At 56.7% G+C, this 21,832-nt stretch overlaps 2 protein-coding genes across 2 annotated transcripts in view; both read right to left on the bottom strand.

The window, feature by feature from the left end:
* The window catches only part of TEX47 (testis expressed 47), a 148,819-nt gene that overhangs the window by 57,776 nt on the left and 69,211 nt on the right, over positions 1-21,832 (bottom strand). The window lies entirely within an intron of this gene.
* On the bottom strand, positions 10,161-14,921 carry AQP8 (aquaporin 8). Its single transcript, XM_061474215.1, has 5 exons — positions 14,405-14,921; positions 12,843-12,969; positions 11,920-12,134; positions 10,779-10,913; positions 10,161-10,443 (listed from the first exon to the last, which is right to left on the bottom strand). Exons 1-5 carry the CDS (start codon positions 14,656-14,658, stop codon positions 10,401-10,403), a joined length of 774 nt encoding a protein of 257 aa, XP_061330199.1. The 5' UTR covers positions 14,659-14,921; the 3' UTR covers positions 10,161-10,400.

The raw sequence follows: 21,832 nt of genomic DNA, 5'->3' as shown, positions 1-21,832 counted from the left end.
TCTCATAGGGATGGCTGGTTTTATACACACGGTTCATCACATTGCTCAGAAAAATCATCTCATGATGAAGTTATTCACCCAGCCCCGCAAGGAGCTCCATTTAAATAACAATGAGGCTCAGTTACAGGCGCGGGGCTGAGCCACTGCGCAATGACTTCTTCATTAAGCTTTGCCTCCGAGGGCTTTCCTCACAGCTGAGCCATTAACCTCTTCCCTCACAGCCACTTTCTGCTGCTCCGCACCCAGCGGGTCCTGCCCTGACCCAGCAAACCCTGACCCACAGAGCCCCATGGGCCAGGCTGCAGGTCAGGGATGCGCTGGGGGATGCTCTGGAGCATCATCTGCCTGTGGAAAATCCTGAGGGCTGGAAATCCTCAAATACACGTTCCTTCCAGAGCTTTGGCTTTTGACCACCCCTGTTTATCCTGGCGTTGCTGCTGGCCCGTCCTTGGCACAGTGCAAATCCCTTCACACAGAAGCATGAGCCTCAATTGGCTGGTACCCCTGAAATACGGCGCTCGTGCTCTGCTCCCTTTCCCGCAGCAGCTCTGCTCCCCCCATTTCTCCAGCTGCTCCAGTCATTTCCCAGCAAAATGAAGCCCGGGATAAAGCACAGATCTCCTGTTTGTGCAGGGTGGGGGTTGCCTGTTCTTACCGACTTTATCTTGTGTCATTTCCCACTGGAGATCATTCCAGCTTGAGGGCGAGAGCTGCTGGCCAGGCCTGCTGGGGTCCTGCACTGCTGTGCTCCTACATCCCATTGCCATGGGCAGGGACCCCTTCCACCAGAGCAGCTTGCTCCAAGCCCCTGTGTCCAACCTGGCCTTGAGCACTGCCAGGGATGGGGCAGCCACAGCTTCTCTGGGCACCCTGTGCCAGCGCCTCAGCACCCTCACAGGGAAGAGCTTCTGCCTAAGAGCTCATCTCAGTCTCCCCTCGGGCAGGTTAAAGCCATTCCCCTTGGCCTGTCCCTACATCCCTTGTCCCAAGCCCCTCTCCAGCTTTCCTGCAGCCCCTTCAGGCACTGGAGCTGCTCTCAGGTCTCCCCTTCAGGAGCCTTCTCTTGTCCAGGCTGCCCCAGCCCAGCTCTCTCAGCCTGGCTCCAGAGCAGAGCTGCTCCAGCCCTCGCAGCATCTCCATGGCCTCTTCTGCACTCCCTCCAACAGCTCCGTGTGCCTCTTGTGCTGCTGCCCCAGAGCTGGACACAGCCGCTGCTTTGTCACCGACTTACGGCTGCGGCTGCAGCATCACCTCCCTCAGCTTGGTTGCTCCTCTCCAGCAGGTCCAGCAGTGCAGGAGTGAGCTCCTGTTTGTGGTGCCTTCCCTCCAGCACTGGAGCTGCAGGGATGCTGCTCTGTAACGCACAGCATGGAGCACTGGGGGGGCCCAGCAGCACTCGGACCACAAACGTTTCAAATCAGGCAGAGCTGGGGAGGAAAAGCAATGGAAGAAGATAAAGCACTGGAAGGTGAGAACAGCCCACTTGTTGATGGGTTTCCAGAAATGATTTAAATTAAAAAATGGGGAAAAAAAAAAAAAAAGCCCCAGGAAGACTTGCTGCTAATTTAGAAATCAAAAGAACTTCTGAATGGAAACCATTTGCATGAGGCTCTCACACCTCTCTAACTAAATGACTGGGGGTTGGTTTTGGATGGCAGCACCTCAGCTGCTGCTGGGTTTCAGTTACCCCAGAGGGTCACAGGTTGGAGGGATGGGGATGCTGGCATCCTGTTGTGTCCCCTGGTCCTGCCCCAGGCACTCACCATCAGCCGCAGCATCGGGCGGGTGTCACTGTGTGCTGTAAACCACAGCAGGTTGGTCATTCCATCCCTGTGAGGTTTAGTTCTCCCTCCCTCTGCTCCCTCTGTGTTTGTCACTCACATTGCACCGGTTCCATCTACAGGAAGCTGTCACTTACTCTCTGGCTCCTCCAGCTCCTTCCTGCCCCTCGGAGCATCATGCATGACCCAACCGCTGCCCATGGGATGCTGGAGGGGATCCAGGTCCAGGGGCACAAAGCACCAGAGAAGCCCCTGTTTCCCAGGGGATCTCTGCTTGTTTCTGTGTGTGGATGCCAGGCCATGGCCAGCCCAGCCCCAGAGCTGCTGCAATGAGCTCAGGTGAACACAATCCTCATCACCAGCGCCGCTCACATAGCGGTGACACAAGGGCAGGGTCTGTGCTGGAGCAGCTTCCCCAGCTCTCTCCCTGCGTTCCTCTTCCCAACCTCTCCATGGAACCCAGTCACTCCCACACCATTAAGGGGGAGCAGTGCGATGTCACCCGGGCTTTCCCAAGCATCCTGCCTGCCCCTGGCACAAGTGGAAGGTTGAATCCTCAGCTCAGTCCGGACCTCATCCACCAGGATCCTGAAAGCTCCCTAGGGACCAACGTTTGGCTTGTCAAGAGCCACCCTGCTCTTTCCCCCCTTCATTCGAGGTGGAATTTCCTCCCCTAACAGGACCTGCTGGATGTCAGTGGGTATCTGAGCATAATTAAATCCCGCTGCTATTCCCAATGTCCTCGGAAGCCTGACCCAGTTCTGCTGCATCCAGCGAGGGCAGTGCCGTGGGGGGCTCTGACTGCTCCAGCCCTTCCCTGGGTACCACCGCGGGCCTGGGGGTGACCATCAGAGAGGGAGAGCTGCTCGCAGGGGAAACGCCACCTGCGGGAGCCCCCAGCCGTGTCCCCCCGGCTGACATGGGATGTCACCGCTGCCATGGCAACGGGAGAGCTGCAAAACAAAGGGAGAAAAGGAAGAAAGGGGGAAAAAAGAGGAAAGGAGCTGGGGAGGGGATGCAGAGGGAGGGTTGGTACCCAGAGGCCATCCCTAGCCCGCAGGGACAGTCCCCAAGCAGGGGGATGCCTATCAGTGTGTGCACCATGGTGGAGAGGACCCAATCCAGCCCCCATGCCCCAGCCCAGGTTTGGGAGGCTCTGCAGAATGGGAGGGGGTTCCCCATACAGGAGAGGGGATCCTGGGGCTGGGAACCAGTCACCTCCCCAGTATTGGCCCAGCATCACCCATGTGAGACACTCAGAACCCAGGAATGGTCAGTTCACCCTGTCCCTGTCCCTGTCCCTCTGCGACCACAGCGTGAGAGATTTGCGCCATGTCTCCGTGCTTTTCCTAAATCAGTGCCATGTCCCAAGTCACAACATTGTCCTAGGGCCTGGAGTTGGGAAATAACATTGGGGATGGGCAGTAAAAGCAGAGCTGGGGCAGATGGCAGCCTGCAGGAACAGGAGAAACCTGTGTCGGTGAAAGATGTTCTGCAGCTCAGCATCCTCTGCCCAGCCCTCCCCTGGCCTCTTTGCAGAGCATCACCAGGACCATTGTGGCTGCCCCATCCCTGGCAGTGCTCAAGGCCAGGTTGGACGGGGCTTGGAGCACCCTGCTCCAGTGGAAGGTGTCCCTGCACTGGCAGGGGATGGAACTGGGTGAGCTTTAAGGCCCCTTCAACCCAAACCAGGCTGTGGTTCTATGCCCGAGCTGCCAAACCCCAGTGACAGGGACCAATGTCCCTCAGCTCCCAGCGCTGCCGGTGCCCTGCACCATCCTTCCCACAGTGGTTGTGAAGAAGAGGAAGAAGCCTCGGCAGCACCAAGGCGCCGATTTCTCCTTCATTAGCAGCCGATGTGTCTCTTCATCAGCCCTGTGCCTCTCTGTACAATGTTGATCATTTTGATGGAGCATTTGTTTTAATTTCCCAAATGAGGAAGCAGTCTTGTAAATATTGTGCAGTAATTAAAATGGCTATTTGTCGTGCAGCATTCCGCCTGCTGCCAGCACAGATCCCATTAGCATTCCCCTTCCGCCCAGCCTCTGCTCCAGCCGGTCCTGCTGCTCCAGAGAGATCCTTCATCCTCGTGCCTCTCATCCAGGCAGTGATGCACAGACCAGGCACATCCACACACATCAGTCCTGCTGCTGAGACTCCTCGTGCTCAAACCCAAACGAGGGTTTGATGCCCTCCAGAAGCTGAGAAACCCAGTGAAGAGCAGGAGAACCTCTTGTTTCTGAAGCCAAACTCATTCCTTGGGGTCGTTGGTAGCAGTGAGATCAGCCACTATGGGGACAAGGGAATAACATGGGGTCTGAAGGAGAGGGGTGCCCTGGGTGCAGTGACCCCTTTGCCAGCTTGGACCCCAGGTTGGGGGGCTCCTGCCTGCTTTCTGCTTGGCTTGGGAAGGATGGCACCTGCCCGAAGGATTGTGGTGGTCCCGCATCATGCCCAAAGCTTCCCAAGGGAGAGGTGAGAAGCTCATCAGGAACTGCTCTTCTCCTTGGGCTCCCAGCCCCGCCATGGGGCCAGGAGGTGATTTCAGCCCATTTCAAGAGCATAGGCTTGTGTCTGTGCAAGGGGACATTGTCCCAAGGACAGCACATGGTCCCAGCAGAGCCCATGAGCAGCACCAGGGACCTTGGAGGAGGACATGGATGGGAATGGGGTGTATGGTCATGTGTGTGGTCGTGCAGTCGGCTCTGCAGCCCCTGCATGGGGCTGTGCAGCACGAAGCTGCAGCCCAGCGAGGGAACAAGAGGCTGTGCAGGGCTGGGGGGGGGGGGCAGGAATTTCTCCAAGATGGTTCAAAATCCTCATCCCAGGTCTCCATGGTGACCAGGAGCTGTGCTGGCTCCGGTGCTGGGTGCACGGATGGAGGGCAGGCAGTGGACATCGCAGTGCTGGGGACCACAGAGTGCCAGGGACATGCTATGGGGTGCAGAGGAGCCCCATGGCTTAAAGAGTGGGACCAAGGGCTCCTCCACCACCTGCACACACACCAAGCCTTATGGTGGGGGTCTGAACGCAGACTTCTCCCCCCTCTGCGTGAGCGCAGGTCGGTGTCTGAGGCTTTGCCTTGCGTGTTTCTGTTCATTTCCTCTCCACAGGCGTTCACAGTGGCAAAAGCTGCAATAAACCACAACCAACTGGAAATAAACATCAATCCAAACGCACCCGAAACCCCTCCAACGTGGAATCCCTTCAGCTCCACGGTGCTGGGGAAGCGGGGCTGAGCGTCACTGCGGGTGCAGAGAGGAGGCTCCGCTCCCCCAGGAGCCTGGGGCAATCGGGGATCCGGAGGTCCCGGCCCCCCACACCGCCCATAGGATGTCAGGAAACCCAGGAGCCACGTTCCTGTGGGCTCCTCTCCAGAGAGCCCGAGTGGGCTGGTGATGACAGCGAGAAGAAATTGAAGATCAATAAAATGAGGAGCTGGAGCAGAAGCAGGGGGTGGGAAGAGGAGGGATCACCCCTTCTCACCCATTTCCTCCACCAGCCGTGCTCCAGGGCCTCTCCCACTCTGATGTGGGGGGAGCCAGGTTTGGGAGTGCTTTGGCTCCCAAAACCATGATGGAGAAGGTGTCACCATGAAAGACCCCAGGTCTCTGCCTGTCGTTGCTTGCAGCAGCCCCTGGAGCTCGTTGTGGTGCTAAGGCTCTGCTCTGTGCTCTGATGCAAGTCAGGGGGAGGCTGCTCCGGCATCCGCACCAGGTTCTTGGGCAGCAGCAGCAAATGCAGCAGCAGAGGATGGTGCAGTGATTGGGGCTGCACACAGGGAGGGATGTGGCACATGGGGAGGGATGTGGCACACGGGGAGGGATGTGGCACACGGGGAGGGATGTGGCACACAGGGAGGATGCTGTCCAGCCTTGGGGGCCTCAAGCCCTCGGGCACAGGAGGGCAGGATGCTTCCTCCTGCCTGGACCCCGCTAATGGCTTCGAAAGCCTCCCCAGAACACATTTCTACTCCCACTCCCTTCTCCATCGCCTCGCTCCCGTCTCCTACATGCAGATGCCAGCTCACGCGCGGCACCGGCTCCGCACGTCATCGCCCACCTCCGCTGTCCCCACGTCCCCATGGCAGTGCCCACACAGCACCCGGCAGCGGCGCCCCGGGGAGCTCCCCATGGCACCAGCACCCGGGCGGAGAGCGGGGGGCTCCCAGGGCTGCTGCAGGCACCCGGGAGATGAGCATGGGGTGGGCTGGAAGAGATGTGCCAGGCACAGCATGGGCTGCATGGGAAGCACTGCAGGGCTGCCGGTGGTGTGAGGGCTGCAGGAGATACAGGAGCTGCTGGAGACATGGGACATGCGGGACACGTGGGACATGAGAGAGATGCAGGAGCTGTGGACGATGCAGGAGATGCAGGAGCTGAGGACAATGCAGGAGCTGTGGACAATGCAGGAGATGCATGAGCTGTGGACAATGCAGGAGATGCATGAGCTGCGGACAATGCAGGAGATGCAGGAGCTGTGGACGACGCAGGAGATGTAGGAGCTGCGCTGCTCCCTGTTCCTTTGCAGCTCCTCATATAAGGCTATTGCTGCAGGTGCAATTTATGGGATTTGAAGATTTCTTTGCGCAGGCTGGTTCCAGAGCCCCCCAGTTTGCTCCCACAGGAAGGAGGGAGCCAGGAGGAGCAAACTGGTGCCATGGGTCCAGCTCTGCCTGGTGAGGGTTAGAGCATCCTGCTGTGGTTCTGCCCAATGGAGAAAATGAGCTATGAGAACCCAGTCACCCTTCATTTCCAAGGCTGTGATTGCTGCAGCTGCAGGCTGCCAAAGCCTTTCCAGCAGAGCACAGTGAGGATTCCCAGATGCTCTCATGGGGCATGTTCTAAAAAGCATCCATCCATCACACTGTGCCGCAGCCGCACTCCTGGCACCTTGTGCTGCCTCTGCTCGGGGATGCTGCTATTGTAAGAGAAGGCTTTGGGGAGCACGTTAAGACACCCCCAGTCCTTCTGAGGGGAGAATGTGGAAGGAAAACATCCGGGAGCTCCTGATTCCCTTGGCAGTGGGGTCAGGGGTAGTGAGGGAACAGAGAGGCCTTGTTCTGCCCACGGGTGAATGAAAAGGCTTTTGTGAGCCTCGCTGTGCGCATGGCCCCGCTGATTTCCTCTTGTTATGATCGCTGTTGTTGCTAACACACGGTTACTGCTGCTTCTGCATGTCCTTCCTCACTGCTTGGACCATCCCTGTCCTGGAGGTGAGCTCAGGGGTGCTGAGGCATCGCTGCGGTGGTGGAGCCGGGTCTCTGGCCATAAGGGACTCAGTCCTGCAGCATAGAAACATGGAACCACAAAGTGGTTTGGGTTGAAGGGACCTTAAAGCTCATTCATTTCCAAGCCCCTGCCATGGGCAGGGACACCTTCCACTAGAGCAGCTTGCTCCAAGCCCCATCCAGCTCCATTCCTTGAGGAACGGCATTAGGACGTTTACCCCAGTAGCTATGTATTTCTTGTGCTGAACTAGAAGCACTCCAGCTCCACTTGGGTCTTCATCAGGAGCCTCCTGCATGGACAAACCCCAGCTGCTCCCTGCCGTGGGTGGCACTGGGATGCTCACCTCAGCACGGCTTCTTCCCCCGTCGTGGTTTAACCAGGGTGTTTATCCAGTGTGGAAGAGCTGCAGCGTGAGGGCAGCACAGACAAACATCCCATGGTGCTCTTCCCAGAGCACACCCTGAGTTTTGCCATGTCCCCAGAGCGCTGGCACCAACCGCAGCCGGTAACACCCTGGTGAGGATGTGCAGGATGACTGCAGAGCCTTTGGGTGCCCTGGGATCCCCCCGGGGTCTGCATCCCTCAGGGGTGTGAGCATCAGGGTCCTGCCAGCCCGCACCTCACCAGTGTCCCCCCGTTAGGCTCAGCTGCCCCACTGCCTGCTCCCAAGCAGCATCTCCACCCCAATGCATGTGAAAAGCCCAGAAAACACCAGGACGCATCCCAGCTCCGTGGCAGATCCATGTGCTGACAAACACACGGCGCAGACCCATGGCCAGGCCTGACGCAAATTGGATTGAAGGGGAATGAGATGTATTTTATGTCCTTAAAACACATCAAGTGCTTGGGAGTTAATTGGTATTTAATTAGCATAAATTAAGCTCTTTAATAATACTCCAGGAAAACAAGGCACTGTTACAGATGCTTTATGAAGAGTCACCCTGACGGATGAACCCCATGTGTGCTGAGCACAGCAGCAGCAAGACAGGGGAGCGCACGCAGCCCTGCACAGGACATCCTCCTTCTGCCTCCCTTCCCTGAGCCATGCGACAAGGGCTGATGCTCAGGAGCATCCCCACCGCAGTGCGACCTGAGACCCTGCACCCACCAGAAGCAGCACCCTAGGGTGCAGCAGGGAGTTGGGGTGCAGCAGGGAATCAGCTCCATGCAGAGGCAGCTGCAGCCACGAGCGTGTTTCCTGCACACCCTGGGGTGAGGCTTCCTCTCAAAAGGGGAAGGTGGGCACCCACCATGCCCATTGAACCCACAGCCCCAGTCACTCAACAGCCTGAGCAGGGCCCAGGACAGGTTGGGACTCCCCCATCAGCTCCCCATACCCCCAGGCTCTCTATGGGGAGGAGGCAGCGAGGTTGATCCTTGCTTGGTTTGGCACTTTTGGTGGCGTTGCCATGACAACCAACCCAGTGACATCTTCATGTGCTTTGTCTCCTCCTGTGGTTGCATCATTTTCCTCCCTCAATGAGCAGCTGCCTGTGCCCTGGTCACCGGGGCTCACGCTGTCCGTCGTGGGGGTACCACAGGGTACCACATCCCCCTGCCCAGCCCCTGTGGGCAGGGATGCAGGCAAACACCTCCCTGCGTCAAGGATGCTTTAATTCTGGCACTTCCTCACTTCAGCATCTCCCCAACCTTGTCCTTTTCTAAATACAGACACATCTCTGTGCGTGTGTGTGCACGTGTGGGTCACCTCCCAGGCTGGGAAAATAGAAACCGAGCTGGAAATAGAGAGGAGACAGCGTGTAGGGCTCTGCCAGCCCCGCGGGGACACCGGGAAGCTGGGAACGTCCTCCCTGCCACAGCAACGGCTTCCCTGCCTCTGCGTGGAGCAGCCTGTGAGGAGAGGTAGGAAGCAGCTCCTCTATCCGGGGGGATTCCTCCCTCCAGACCTGCTGGCTGCAGGAAAAAGGGAGAACCCAGGGCCCAGCACATGGGTCCTGGCCCTGGAAAGATGCTGCTGCTCCCGCCTGCAGCAGCCTGGCCCATTCGCACTCACACCAGCCCTGTTCACGGATCGGGACCCCGGTACGGGGCTGGTGGGCAGCCCCATAAGGGGGACACGGCTCTCCCAGCACAGCCCCTTCCCCAGGGCACGCTTGTAGGGGCTGGGAAAGCCACGGCCGTTTCCCAAGGTAGGTCTGCAGCATTTGGAGTGACCAAACCCAGGTGAGCTGAGGGGCTCCCGGCGGGGAGCATTCCCAGTGACGCTGGGTGCTGGGGATGAGCAGTGGGGATGGGAGGGGGTCCCTATGAACCCCACCTGGGGAGCCCACACGATGAGTCAGGGCAGAGCTGCCGTCGGGGCCGGGTACCGCTGACGCAGAGCCCTGCGCTGGCTCCTCTCCCCCTGCCCACACAGCTCCATCACCCTCCTCCTGCCGGCTCCTGCTTACGGCAGCAGCTCCCGCTGGCACACAGCCCCTCCCCTCGCCCCCCGGGCCCAGCACTCGTCCTGTGGCAGGGGATGATGGACCCACCCCGAGCTCTTGATGGCTGCATCACCCCCTGCTCCTCATGATGCTGAGAGAGGCCATAAATCAGCTGTCACCAAAGATCCCTCCTCCCATCACCCTCCTCTGTGGCAGCTTCTGTGGCCATCATCCTGGACCTGCTTGAGGAGCCACAGCACAAAATGAGGAGTGGGATCCCCTAGGGGAGCATCCTGGGTGCTGGAACGTGGGATCCCCATGGGCTGAGTGCTGAGAAGGGAGCAGAAACCCGAATGGGAGACATGCAGGAGCCAGCGTGGAGCAGGGGATGGAGCCTGCCAGTGTCCATCAGCACGTTTGGGGCTAGGGAGCTCTCGCAGGCCCGTGCCAGGGCAGAGGAAACCACCTGCATCAGGGCTGGGAGTTAACATTGTTGTTAAGTTCAAAAGCGATCGGTGTCACACGGACCCCAGGCAGGGCTGCATCACCTGAGCAGGGTCAGGCAGGCTCCCCCCGGGGTGTTTGGGAGCCAGCAGCTCTCACTGCCTGCACTAGGGAGCTGGAGATGCTGCCGGCCACAGCCACGCACACCAGAGCACAAGGGGATGGGCGCTGCGCACTGCCGGTGCCCCGTGGGACCCCGTGGACACTGGTGCAGGTCAGAGGATGCTCCTGGGGAGCTGGTCCTGGGGTGCAGGGGTGATGCCCGGCCCTGCTGCCAGCGCAGGGATGCCCAGTTCAGAGGTGCTGCTTTCCATTGTCCCTGCAGCATCCAGGGAAGCATCTCCTGAGCTGGAGCTTGTGAGGAGAGGCAGAGCGGAGGTGGGATGGGGAGGAGCAGGACCAGGACCGGGAACAGGGTGGGCTTCACAGCGGCTGTGCTGAGCTGCACCAGCCCCGTTGTCAGTGACAACGGCACAAACACAGCCCCATGGCCAGCATCACTTGAGGAGCAGGCGGGTGCTCCCGTCACCAAGCAGGGTCCTTTGGGGAGGTAAAAGAGAGAGAAACCTGGGGTCAGTGCTTTTGCCATTGCAAGCACACAACAGAAACACAGTGACAAGAGCCCGGTGCCAGCCTAAGCCTGAATTTGCCCCACACCACAACATGGATGGAGCAAACACACGGATTAGGGCACAGATTGATGTCGCCCTGTCCTCATGAGAAGGAGAGGGGAAAGGAGTCTCCAGCCTTGGATATCTCCATGGAAAAGGGGTTGCTCACAGGGTGCAGGGCAGAGCCCTTGGGTGGAGGCATGTTGGGATAGGGGGACTCATCCTGCACAGCTCCTCTCTCTTTACCACTGCAGCATCACCTACCTCACCAGCGCGCTGACGAGGAGGGCAGCGACCATGGGCCCTACCCAGTAAACCCAGTGATAGTCCCAGTAATTGGCCACCAGAGCTGGCCCGAAGGCTCTGGCAGGGTTCATGCAGGCTCCAGACACAGCACCTCTGAAAGAGAAACCAATCAGCCACATCAGCCCTTGTGGGATATGGGACCAGCACCCGGCCTTTCATAGGGTGATGCTCAGGGCAGCAGCAGCACCCTGGACCACCCATTCATGCATGGATGCTTGGTGCTCAGGTGGCAGCCTAAGGAGCTGCAGCACAGGGACCATCCCAACCCGGGCAGCTTCTCCCCACCAGGCACCTGCCTGTGCTCATGAGGACTCACCAGTTATAGGGGAAAAGCCAGCGCTGGGTGGAAGCACAAAGGCTGAGCCTATTCTGGGGCTAAGGAGGAGCTGGGCTCTAAGCAGGGGATGCTCGGGACCACCCCTTGGAGCGGGGCAGGAGGAGCAGCAGCGCTTAGAGATGAAAGGAAGCTGAGATGGGTAAATATTTGCAGAGGGGCGGCTGTGCAGCGGTGAAATCACAGCCCCGGATCCCGCTAGAGGGGGCACTGCCTTAACTAAAGAGCCCATTAACATGCGGGACTGCGCGCTCGGTACCCACCGCAGCGGCACCAGGGCCCGGCCGCACCGAGCGGGTGCGGATGAGCCCGCTCCGGGCTGCTCAGGGCTTCCTCGGACAAACACTGCCCTTGGGTGCTCTCGCCCCATGGCAGGGCCATGCAAAGGCTGCTCTGGCTCCAGCGCAGCAGCTCCCCCCAGCACATCAGAGGGGCACCTGGGTCATTGGCAGCCTCCCCGGCTTTCCTCAGTTTCCCTTGCAGCAGGTCCTGTGCTGTGCTGCAAGGGGGCACATCCCATCCCATCTGCAGGCACTCTCCCTGATGCAGGAGGCAGCAGCCAGGATGGAGCAGGGAACCATGATGCTGAGCGCTATGAGCTGCCCCTGGCACCGCAGGACACTCTGAGCACCAGCTCCATCCGTGCAGCCGATGGTCCCATCCTGACCCCTGCTCGGGGCACCCTGAGTGGTGACAGAGTTGCAGGAGCAGACAGCACCAGCTGCCCGATGGGAATGTGCATGGAGATAGGGCTCACGAGCTCACCCTGCCAAGATGTTGACCGTGACCGAGAAGCCGATGCAGAAAGGCGCCAGCGGGGTCTTGGTCTTCCCATTGGCAGCGCCCATGCAGACCACGAGGACGAGGAAGGAGGTGAGGATGATCTCACCCCCGAGGACAGAGGGGACCTGATCGTCAGCTGTGATGATGGTGAAGGCTCCTCCGCTGGCGTTCCCGTACCGCTCGCTCGCTGCCACAGCCTGTGCGGGGACAGCCCTGGTTGCGCCTCCATGCTCCACACTGGGGGCTTTAGAGGGCACATGTGCTCACTGTCGGGACAGCGTGGGCAGCATCAGGTTAAAGGGGAGCTGATCTCATGGCTTTGCTCCTGAAAGCCAGGCCTGAGCGAGTGTAAACTCATTACTGAGGGCTCTTAGCATCAACCCAGGTAATAATGACAATGAGCCAGCCCCGCTCTGCCTCACCCAGCCACCGAGGCGCCGTGCATGGGATGCCCGGGTGCGGGGAATGGGCAGCGCCAAGTTTAAACTAACCCCAGAGCGCAGGCAAACACTGCGAGTGAAAATGGCTGGAGCTGCAGAGGCACCGTTCCGTGCACAACCCGTGCCCACAGAAACCTCTGGAGAGCAGCTGCCGGGGAGGAGGAATCACCCCAGATGTGCCCCCCCCCCCCCCGCATCTGCACGGCGCTGTCAGCCCCAAACCGCAGCGGGGGCGACTTGTCTGAGCCCTGCAGCCAGACTGTGAAAGAGCTGGAGGAGGAACCAGACACCCGAGCACCAGACAAGCCCCGAGCCCACACAGCAGCCTCCGAGCGTGTCACCCTGTGAGCAATCAGCCTGCAATCACCCGCAGAGCCGAGCACTGGGTCCCCCTCAGCCTCCCCATCACACACACACTGCAGCTGGAGCCCCTGGGGGTGTCCCTGTACCCCAAAACATCCGTACCTTTGCCAGGCCGGCTCCTATGGCTGCTCCGCAGAGCTGGGAGACCCAGTAAGGGATGAGCATTGTGATGTTCAGCCCCCCGACCAGCCACATGGCCAAGGACACGGCAGGGTTCAGGTGGCCGCCGCTGTGAAGAAGAGAGGAGCATCAGTGCGGTGTTCACCCCTGGGGTTGAGCACTGTGCTCACCACGGGCTGGAAGCACAAAGGAGTCTTCAGCCCTTCCCATGGGAAGATGCTATGGACAGCAGAATCCGGACATCTCCTGTCTCTGCAGCAGCACCACCCTGCCTCCAGCACGCTCTGGAGCAGCTCCTCCAGGGGCACAGGCTCGGGGATCAGAGTCATTCCCTTTACCCAGAGAGCAGCCATCCCTGCCCTGCTGCGGGACGGGAGGCACGGATGGAGCTGGTACCCAGCCTGGCAGCACCACATCCCCACGGAGCTGTCGGGAGGGCTGAGGCCACCCCAGCACTGCAGGAACCCACTGGGACTGTCAGGGTGTATCTCCCCCTGCTCCGTGCCGAGGTGAAGGCACAGGGGTCCCTCTGCATCCCTGGCCACCACGGCCCCGGGAAGGGCTGGACCTCGCCTCCTTACCAGCCCTAAGTCATTCATCTTGAAGACCCCATGCAAGACAAGCTCAGATACCTTCTAATTAAAAGAGATTATCATGAGACACACTTTAATGAACAAGTTTCATAACCAATCAGCCCTAATAATAATTGCTGGTGCAGCCGATGACTCAGAGTGTCTAGGAACTATAATCACATCTTATTCTTCAGCTGTAATTAAAGACCCATCATAGGAGAGCAGGAAGGGGGGTTGGTTAGGCTGGAAATGCCTCTGCTGGACAGGGCTCTGGCTGCAAACACCCCAGGGATGGGTGGGATACCGGGAGCTGGAGGAGGACCTGGCTGCAGGTAAAGCCCTGGCTAGAGCACCAACCACCACCCCATCCACGAGCCAGTCAAGGGGAAGGGAATGAAACTCCACAGGGGCTGTTCCAGCTTCTTCCTTCAGGATAAATCTGTATCTTAGCATCAACCAGCACATTGCTCAACCAGCAGGTTCATCTAAATACTGCTTTTGAGGTACTGAAGCCACTTGTAAGTGGAATCCAGGTTTCCTGCCGGTGAATACACAGGGGAATAGACTGCTCGGGTCAAAACGTTTTGCTCTGACATCCTTTTAAAGGGAAATTTCTCAGCTTTCCACAGGAATGCTTCAGCTTTGACCGTTTCTATTAAAAGGGGCTAAAAATAAAGGGTGGCAATCACAAGCCAAACAAACTCCCCCAGCCCCGAGGTGTTACCGGCAGCCATACCCTGTGATTCATCGCAAGGAGTGGGTTTGCCCTCCCCTGCCATTCCTCAGAGTGCTGCCGGGCTGTTTCTGGCACGTGTAAAAAGCCACCCAGTAACAGAGAGGCTCGATGGCAGCGCAGCGTTGCTGCAGCCGCCAGTACATGGGCAGGGAGGATCCGACGGGCAGTGGGGCAGCACGAAGCATCTCTGCCCACCAGCAAGGACCGCGCAGCCCCAGGTACCAGCCTGCTCCTACCTGATGTCTCCCAGGACGGCGATGCTGAGCCCCAGGGCCAGCCCGTGCGCCAGAGCCGGCTGCAGCCTCCCGGTGCCCGCAGCATCCTCCACCGACGAGAGGCAGCCGACGCAGACGAAGAGCACGGTGCCCAGCAGCTCGGCCACGCAGGGCTGGACCCGGCGCTCGTACCAGTGCGGCTGCGGGGGCTTGGCCTTGGTGTCCATGTCCAGCACCAGCTTCACCGGGTGGTGACTGCACCCAGCTGCGGCCATGGGGTGGAGAGCCCTGGGATGGAGCAGGGAGAGCCCTGGGGGCAGTCGGACCCGCAGGCACAGTGAGGAGATGCTGCAGAGCAGAGGCTTGAGGGACTGGAGCTGCAGGCTCAGGTCTCCAGTGGGTCCTGGTGCAGGGACGAGGAGCACTTGTCCCACTGCAAGGCTGGCAGGCTCCCCCTGACCTGTATGAAGAGGTAGTGGATGGGAGGCTCTACAAATGGATTGGATTTGTATTGCTTAAAGAGAAGGGAAAAAAAAAAAGGGCAATAAAAGGCGATAGCCCAGCCCCCAGGAATATGAAGCTCTTTATCACCGCCCTGATAAAAACTCCTTGCTTCAAGGTTCTGGGTTTATTTTTTCCCTGTGGGTATTTTCTATCATTGCCAAGAGCTGGGATGTGATTCTGTCCCCATTGCTGCCCATAGCAGGGAGACCTGCGTGAAGCCCTGCTGGCTGCCTTCACCAGGTGGCTTTTACCATGCCAAGAGGCAGCACATGCCATGGGGACAGCAGCACTGTGAGAAATGGCTGATGTAGCTCTGGGGAGGGAAAATCCACTCCTGCAATAAATCACTCCCATACAGACCCATCACCAAACCCCTTCTACAGACCCCAGAGAGCAGGTGAAGTGCCTGATTCACTTCAAGTTACCAAAGGAGCCTGAACCACAGTGAGAGCTGGCGCCCCTAAACCTCAGCCCAGGTCCTGCCTGAGCTCCTCAAGTGCCTGTATCCCTCTCGCTCTCAATTGAAGAGAGCTGGTGAAAGTGCCAAGGGATCTGGGTGCTGGCAGTGTTCAAGACCAGGTTGGGTGGGGCTTGGAGCAAGCTGCTCCAGTGGAAGGTGTCCCTGCCTGTGGCACGAGTTGAAGCTGAATGAGCTTTAAGGTCCCTTCAACCCAAACCATGCCATGATGCGATGGCCCACCAGCACCTTTGAAACCTGATGTTGACCAAACACTTACAACCTTCCAAAGCCCCAGTGCACCCGGTAAGGGATCACTGCCCCGAAAGCCAGATCCAAGCCACAGCAGAGGCCGTGGAGCTGGGAGTCACCACCACAGGCAATGGGCACAGTGGTACAGACACACGGTCTCTGTGGCGCAGAGGATACAGCTCATCCCACAGGGGATGAGCCCTGCAGCTCTTCACCTTGAGCAATCACCCGCAGTGGCTGGTGTTTGTGGTGGGTAATTAAGGATTGGGTTTATAGATGGTTTTTCCCCTCTCGTAAGCAAGGGTAAAGAACAGCACGGGTGGTTTATGGTGTTTTCACAGGACACTGGGGACTGGAAGGAAATTTCCACTTGCCTGTCCCAGGGAGGCCTGTTGCCGGCCACACAGTGGACAAACACCAGGCTGGAGCTATGGAGAATCCAGGCACCTCTAAATGAGCCCCTGTCAGCTCATTTCTCCTGCTGAGTGCTTGCTTCCTATAGACAAAAGGTTATAGAAATCACAGGAATATGGAGAGGGAAGGCAGGGGTCGGTGAGGCTTTGGGGCTCCTCTTTGAACCCCTTATGTGGAACTATGGAACAGGAAAATACCTGAGTCAATGTCAGCTGGAGCCAGTTTCCAATGGGTTCATCGAATCCATCCATCCCCGGGTCCCGCAGCACAACCAGACGGGGGTTCCGTTGAGAGGGACTTTAATTCAGGCAAAAGGAATCCAGATTTCATTTGTTTGTCAGGGTATTTATTATGAGAGATTAATGTAACACATTTCCACATTTCATCTGGTGCTTCCTACCCGCAGCTCTCAAAGTGCTGGAGGAGTGATGCTGGCATCGTGTCAGGGCACCAGGAGGGGGCTGAGCTGCCCCATGTCACCAGGCAGCAGCAGTGGGCATGGGGATGTGCCCTGGGAGCCAGCCCATGGCTCTGCCCCTCCTTGGCCAGGCCAACAGCAGGAGAACAGCTGCTTCCAGATGCTGATGCCACGTACATGGTGATGAATGCGGCCGATGGCAATGCCACTGTGCCTGGACCACGGCTGTTCAGGCTGCTCATGGTGACTCCAAGCAGAGCAACAGCTTCAGAAGGTCACAAGCCAAAAGTGAGGACTACCCCCATGTCCTTGGCTTTTAAACATTTACTGTCATTGTCTGCGGAGCAGGGACGTTTGCCTGAGACTTCCATAGGAAATGCTCCGTGTTCAGGCAACAAAGGAATTCATTATGGATAACCAGCCACAGGGCAGGGACCCCTTCCACCGGAGCAGCTTGCTCCAAGCCCCTGTGTCCAACCTGCCCTTGAACACTGCCAGGGATGGGGCAGCCACAGCTTCTCTGGGCACCCTGTGCCAGCGCCTCAGCACCCTCACAGGGAAGAGCTTCTGCCTGAGAGCTCATCTGAGTCTCCCCTCGGGCAGGTTAAAGCCATTCCCCTTGGCCTGTCCCTATGTGCCCATTTACAAAGCCCCTCTCCAGGTTTCCTGCAGCCCCTTCAGGCACTGGAGCTGCTCTCAGGTCTCCCCTTCAGGAGCCTTCTCTTCTCCAGGCTGACCCAGCCCAGCTTTCCCACCCTGCAGCTCTCAAGCACAACACATGTTCCATACTGGACTGCTACAGACCCATTTTAAGCTCCATCTTCCTGCTATGGCACCTGGAGAAGGGGCTCCTCCAGCACCCATCTCCTGTTGAGAGGCACCACGAACATGCAAAGCAAACAACCCTGCGCTCAGCACCCTTTGCCCCTCCTGGATAAGATTAAATACTTGGCACTAAGGTTTGCTCAGTGAGCGGCAGAGAAACTCCGCTGGGGGAAAGGCGTGGGGATGAGCAGGGATAAATCTGCTCATATTAGCAGACACTTATTTTTGTCCTTGTTTGTGCTTGCACCGATTTGTTAAATGAGTGACAACAGCAACTGTGTCAATTGGGAAAGGAAACGGTGGCACAAAACAAGCAACAGCGCTGAGAAATCCCTCTTAGGAACGGCAGGGAACAGCTCCCATGTCCATCTCCCTGGGTGGGAAAGCCACAACACCCCTGTTTTACCCAACACCCACTCCCCACGCATTTCATTCTGTTTCTCCTTGCTTCACCCTGCAGATCTGCGGCGCTTCAGTTGCTTTTCCATAGGAACCATAGCACCCAAACTCCAAAAGCACTTAAAACATTTAAGAGCATCTCCAGGTGCCATTAACATCTATGAACACTGAAGTGCAGGACTGGAGCAGATGTGGACTCTCTGCTGACCCAGTGCAGGTACATTTCACAGGACAGAGGTCCCACTGGGGTCTATACAAGCAATCACAAAGGATTTCAGTGCTGCACAATGGGGTTGCTTCGAGGAGAGACCTCAGCATCCGTGGTCAGCTCTTTTAATAAGCCATAAAAGCAAAGGCAACTCATTTGACACTGCCTTATCTTGCCAGTGTTTACCTTGGAGCTCCAGAGCCCGAGGGATTACACAACTGTTGCTGAATGAGGACCTGCAGAAGTATTTGCAGCTCGTAGCAGTACCACGGGTGAGCTGACCTCTGCCCCCTTATAGAGCCTATCTTGCAGAATGACTTCACCTCCGATCGCTACCATCCTGCTCCAGCGCAGATGGAAAATTCCAAGGGTTCTCCACACACTTACCATTGTCTGCTGGAAAACAGGGACAGATTCAGGGCAGTTCTGGGGATCGAGAAGGGAAAACAGGGGATGAAGCCACACTCAAAACCTTAAATTTGGCACTTAACGTTAAAAGCCAGCAAGCTCTCGAAGGAAGGGATGCTCCCGCTCTCAGGCAGCTCACACACGTGCACATCTTCCCAGCCACCCCGCACTTGGCTCCCTGTGACTATCCCATAAGGCTGACAACAAGGGAACATTTCCGGCCTCAATATCCACATTTCCCTTTACCCCAGCAGCACAGACCTCAAAACCTTTGTAAGCATGAGATGAGGAACGGTAACGCTGCAGAGAAGCTTGAAATGGTGTGTGCTAAACCAGCAGCTGCTTTTCAGTCAGGTCCTAGAGCCAGAAAATCCCTGTAAGGAACTAAATGATTGAATTTTCTAGAAGGGGACTTGTTTTATCCATCTTTTGAGCAGGCAATGCTCAGACACGGGTAACGTAGATGGAACACAGGCACAATGAAGTGTAATCATCTGAACTGTGGTTGAAGCTTGGACAGAGCGAGGACCGACACACAGGGCTCAGCATGGAGCAGATCAGAGGATGTTCTTGTACCTGACAGAACAGTTTGTGACAGCAGCTCAATGGCAGGCAAGGACCACGCTCGGCTCCCTCCCTTTGCCATGGCAACTGGGCATCCTCATCCTGCAGATGCTTCACAACTGCAGGCAAGGGGAGAAGCAGAGGACTAACAGCACCTTCCTTCATGGACAGCAAGCATGACCAGACGTGTTACCCACCTTTCCTGGTTGACCTTCCTTCCTGGCCCCCAGCTCCATCTCCCACCTTGCAGTCAGAATGCAGCAGAAGGACACGAAGGAGATAGAACTTTTTAGGTGCTCCACAACTCACTTGCAACACAGAGAGGAACATCACAGGCTCTGCGCTGCAGGAGACTCGAAGAACTTTTCCATGGATGACATCAAATCTCCTGCTGTTATTGTATTTACAGACATAGAAACTATATTCAGTGGGAAAGAGGAAACTTGTTCAAGTACTTTCAAGTGATCTGCAGCAGAATGGCACAGGTATGGCTGTGACACACAGACCAGAGCTTGATGCAAGGCCAATATGGGATATACCAGTAGCAAAGCGGACAGTGCTGTGCCCTTACTCACAGGTACCGGGAGGCAGGGTCAGGCTAAACCCTTGGAGCATCAGAAGATGCTGCCAGAGGGGAAGGAGGTTGCAAAGGGAATGCTTGAGCTCCATAGCTGGAGCAATGCCTCCCATCTTACAGTTCATTCAAGCTTAAATGACTTTCCTTTTCCCCTTTAAACAAAGGATTTGCAGGGATGAATACCCCTGCACTGTCAGTACCAATAAACCAGGCAAAAGTTTGGGCTGGGAACAGAGGAGAGGCAGAGATTTGCCACGCAGCTCAGTGGAGCCGCGGCTGACAAGCGCAGTCACACAAAGCACAGCAAGCAGCAGGCAAAGGCCACCTCTCCTGGCTAGAAAACCTCTCTCAGCCTTCTACTTTGCAGCCAAGCAGCGCTGTTCAGCAGCACCAGGCACTCTCAGACCCAAACACTCCCTGAATTGAGGCGGAAGATCGATTTCAGTTGGTGTAATCACAGGAACCAGACTGCCCACACGGGCTGCCAGGGACCACAAACCCCTTTCATCCTGGTGTAACCCTGGAGCACAAGGTGACCTACTTCCTCCACCACTGCTGCCACCAGTCTCTTGAAGAGCTCTTGCAGGAATGGTTCCCCGTCTCCTAGGTGGGTGCTCATCCATTTAGCTGAACGGATGCAAGACAGACTCATCTAGAGGAAGAGCAAACAGGGCACCATCGTGCCTTCCATCCCACAGCCCCGGCTCTGCTCCTGTGCCACATCCTTCAGTGCTTCCCTCAGACGAACAAATTATACAGGGACCTAAAATAGAAATTGATGAGCAGCAATTCCAGCAGCATCTGCCTCATGCTGGCAGAGACATCATTTCCCAACACAGACAGGATTAAACTATGACAGAGATGACAACAAAAGCAACTGACAGAGCACAGGATCATCTCCTGCAGCGAGCCACATTCAAGGCCCATTGATATGACAAATTCAACAGCTCAAAGGTTGCATCTCAGATGTCAGCTGGTTCAAAGGGAACAGATTTGTTCCCGAGCAGGTAGGACCACAGCTCCCCCTCATAAGGAGGCCCAAGAGGAGTTTTGCCAAAATTAAATTGATAGTAGAGATGGGCTTTAACACTACTAAATCAAATGTATTCATCTTACTGAAAAGGAATCAGCAGGGTAGTCTTGCTGCCACAGAACAAGCATTAGTCACTGCACTAGACTCCTGCAGTGCAGAGGGTGTTACAGGGCTTCTGGTTTGTTGGTGGGTTTTCAGTTTCTTTAATCCCTTGTTCTTACTAACAGAGAGATTAACTGTCAAGTAACATGTCAAACTTGGCTATGAGCACATCTGTGACATTACACATTGTCTTGTTTCTCTCATCTTCATATTTAAGCACCTTTGACTCAGCTATTTCAGACAGTTTCTGCATACTAATTGAAACCAAGAGGTTTTTCAGGACACCATGTCCCATAAGTGCTCATGCAGCACCCAGCAGAGGTGATGCCAATGCCAGCAAGTCAGACCAGAGCTGTTTGTGGACAGAGATCAAGGAGCAGAATATCAAAGGCAGCAAGGCAGAGCAGCTGCACAGCGGGACTGAGAAATATTCAAACACTCTTGTGTTTTATGTAAGCACAGTGTGAAACCAGAAGGCAAACCCAGAAGCTGCAGGCCACTGAATGCAGCAGGATAACTGCCCCTGCTTCCAAGAACCTGTCTGCTCCCAGTCCAGGGAGCAGGCAACTGCGTGGGAAAGCACCCAGAGGCAACCCCTGCAGTCCCTGGTCACAGATGCTGTGCTCAGGAAGGCACTTGGATGGTAAGGTGTAAAAATGAAACCTGCCTTCCTGGCCTCCTGCATCTGCACAGAGAAAGGCTCAATGCTACTGCAGATACAGCCTGCACGCACCTCTTCATGGAAGAGGGGTGCAGGTAAGCCCAAACATCTCAAACGTGCAGGCATCAGCATACCATTGATATTGTTATCTAGGAAGCAAAGGTTATAAGCTCCTTTCATAACTGCACAGTCCATCCCTTCCCTTTGGGGACACAGAGCTTGTGTGAACACTGCAGAGACTGAGCAGAACATCAACCAAATACTGTATTTCTGAGCCCTGGCATTCAAGAAACCAGCTTGACACAAAGGTGACAGCAGGAGGCCTGTAGCTGCCAGTGACTAAACTCGGTGATGGAGAGGAGGGCAGTGCAGGGAAGGCTGTTTCCTTTTACTGCTTCTGTTCCTCTGCAATTATCACTGGCACTTCTGAGAATTCATTACTTCTCCTGGTATCTCAGTAATCCCCTTCCCACATCTCCAGTCCAAGCCCACGTCAACTATTTCCAAAGCCAGGTATTCCCACACCACAAAAGTCACACACAGCATGAAAATTGTTGCTTATGCTTGCAACTGCTTTAAAAAGATACCCTTTTTGGCAAGGCTTTTGGTGAAAGAGGAAAAAAGGCA

This window comes from Pezoporus flaviventris, unplaced genomic scaffold, assembly GCF_033815535.1.
Source record: "Pezoporus flaviventris isolate CSIRO_AGI_PZ_B2104156 unplaced genomic scaffold, CSIRO_AGI_Pfla_v1 ptg000078l, whole genome shotgun sequence".
Taxonomy (NCBI): Eukaryota; Metazoa; Chordata; class Aves; order Psittaciformes; family Psittacidae; genus Pezoporus; species Pezoporus flaviventris.
The sequence above is the reverse complement of the archived record's forward strand: the minus strand, read 5'-3'. Positions and strand labels throughout refer to the sequence as shown.

Coding starts and splice junctions, on each gene's coding strand:
- AQP8 (XM_061474215.1), bottom strand. CDS start 14,658: ATGGCCGCAGCTGGGTGCAGTCACCACCCGGTGAAGCTGGTGCTGGAC. Junction 10,914..11,919: donor ACGGTCAACATCTTGGCAGG/GTGAGCTCGTGA, acceptor TTTCTCTTTCAG/AGGTGCTGTGTCTGGAGCCT. Junction 10,444..10,778: donor CTCGTCAGCGCGCTGGTGAG/GTAGGTGATGCT, acceptor ACCTCCCCAAAG/GACCCTGCTTGGTGACGGGA.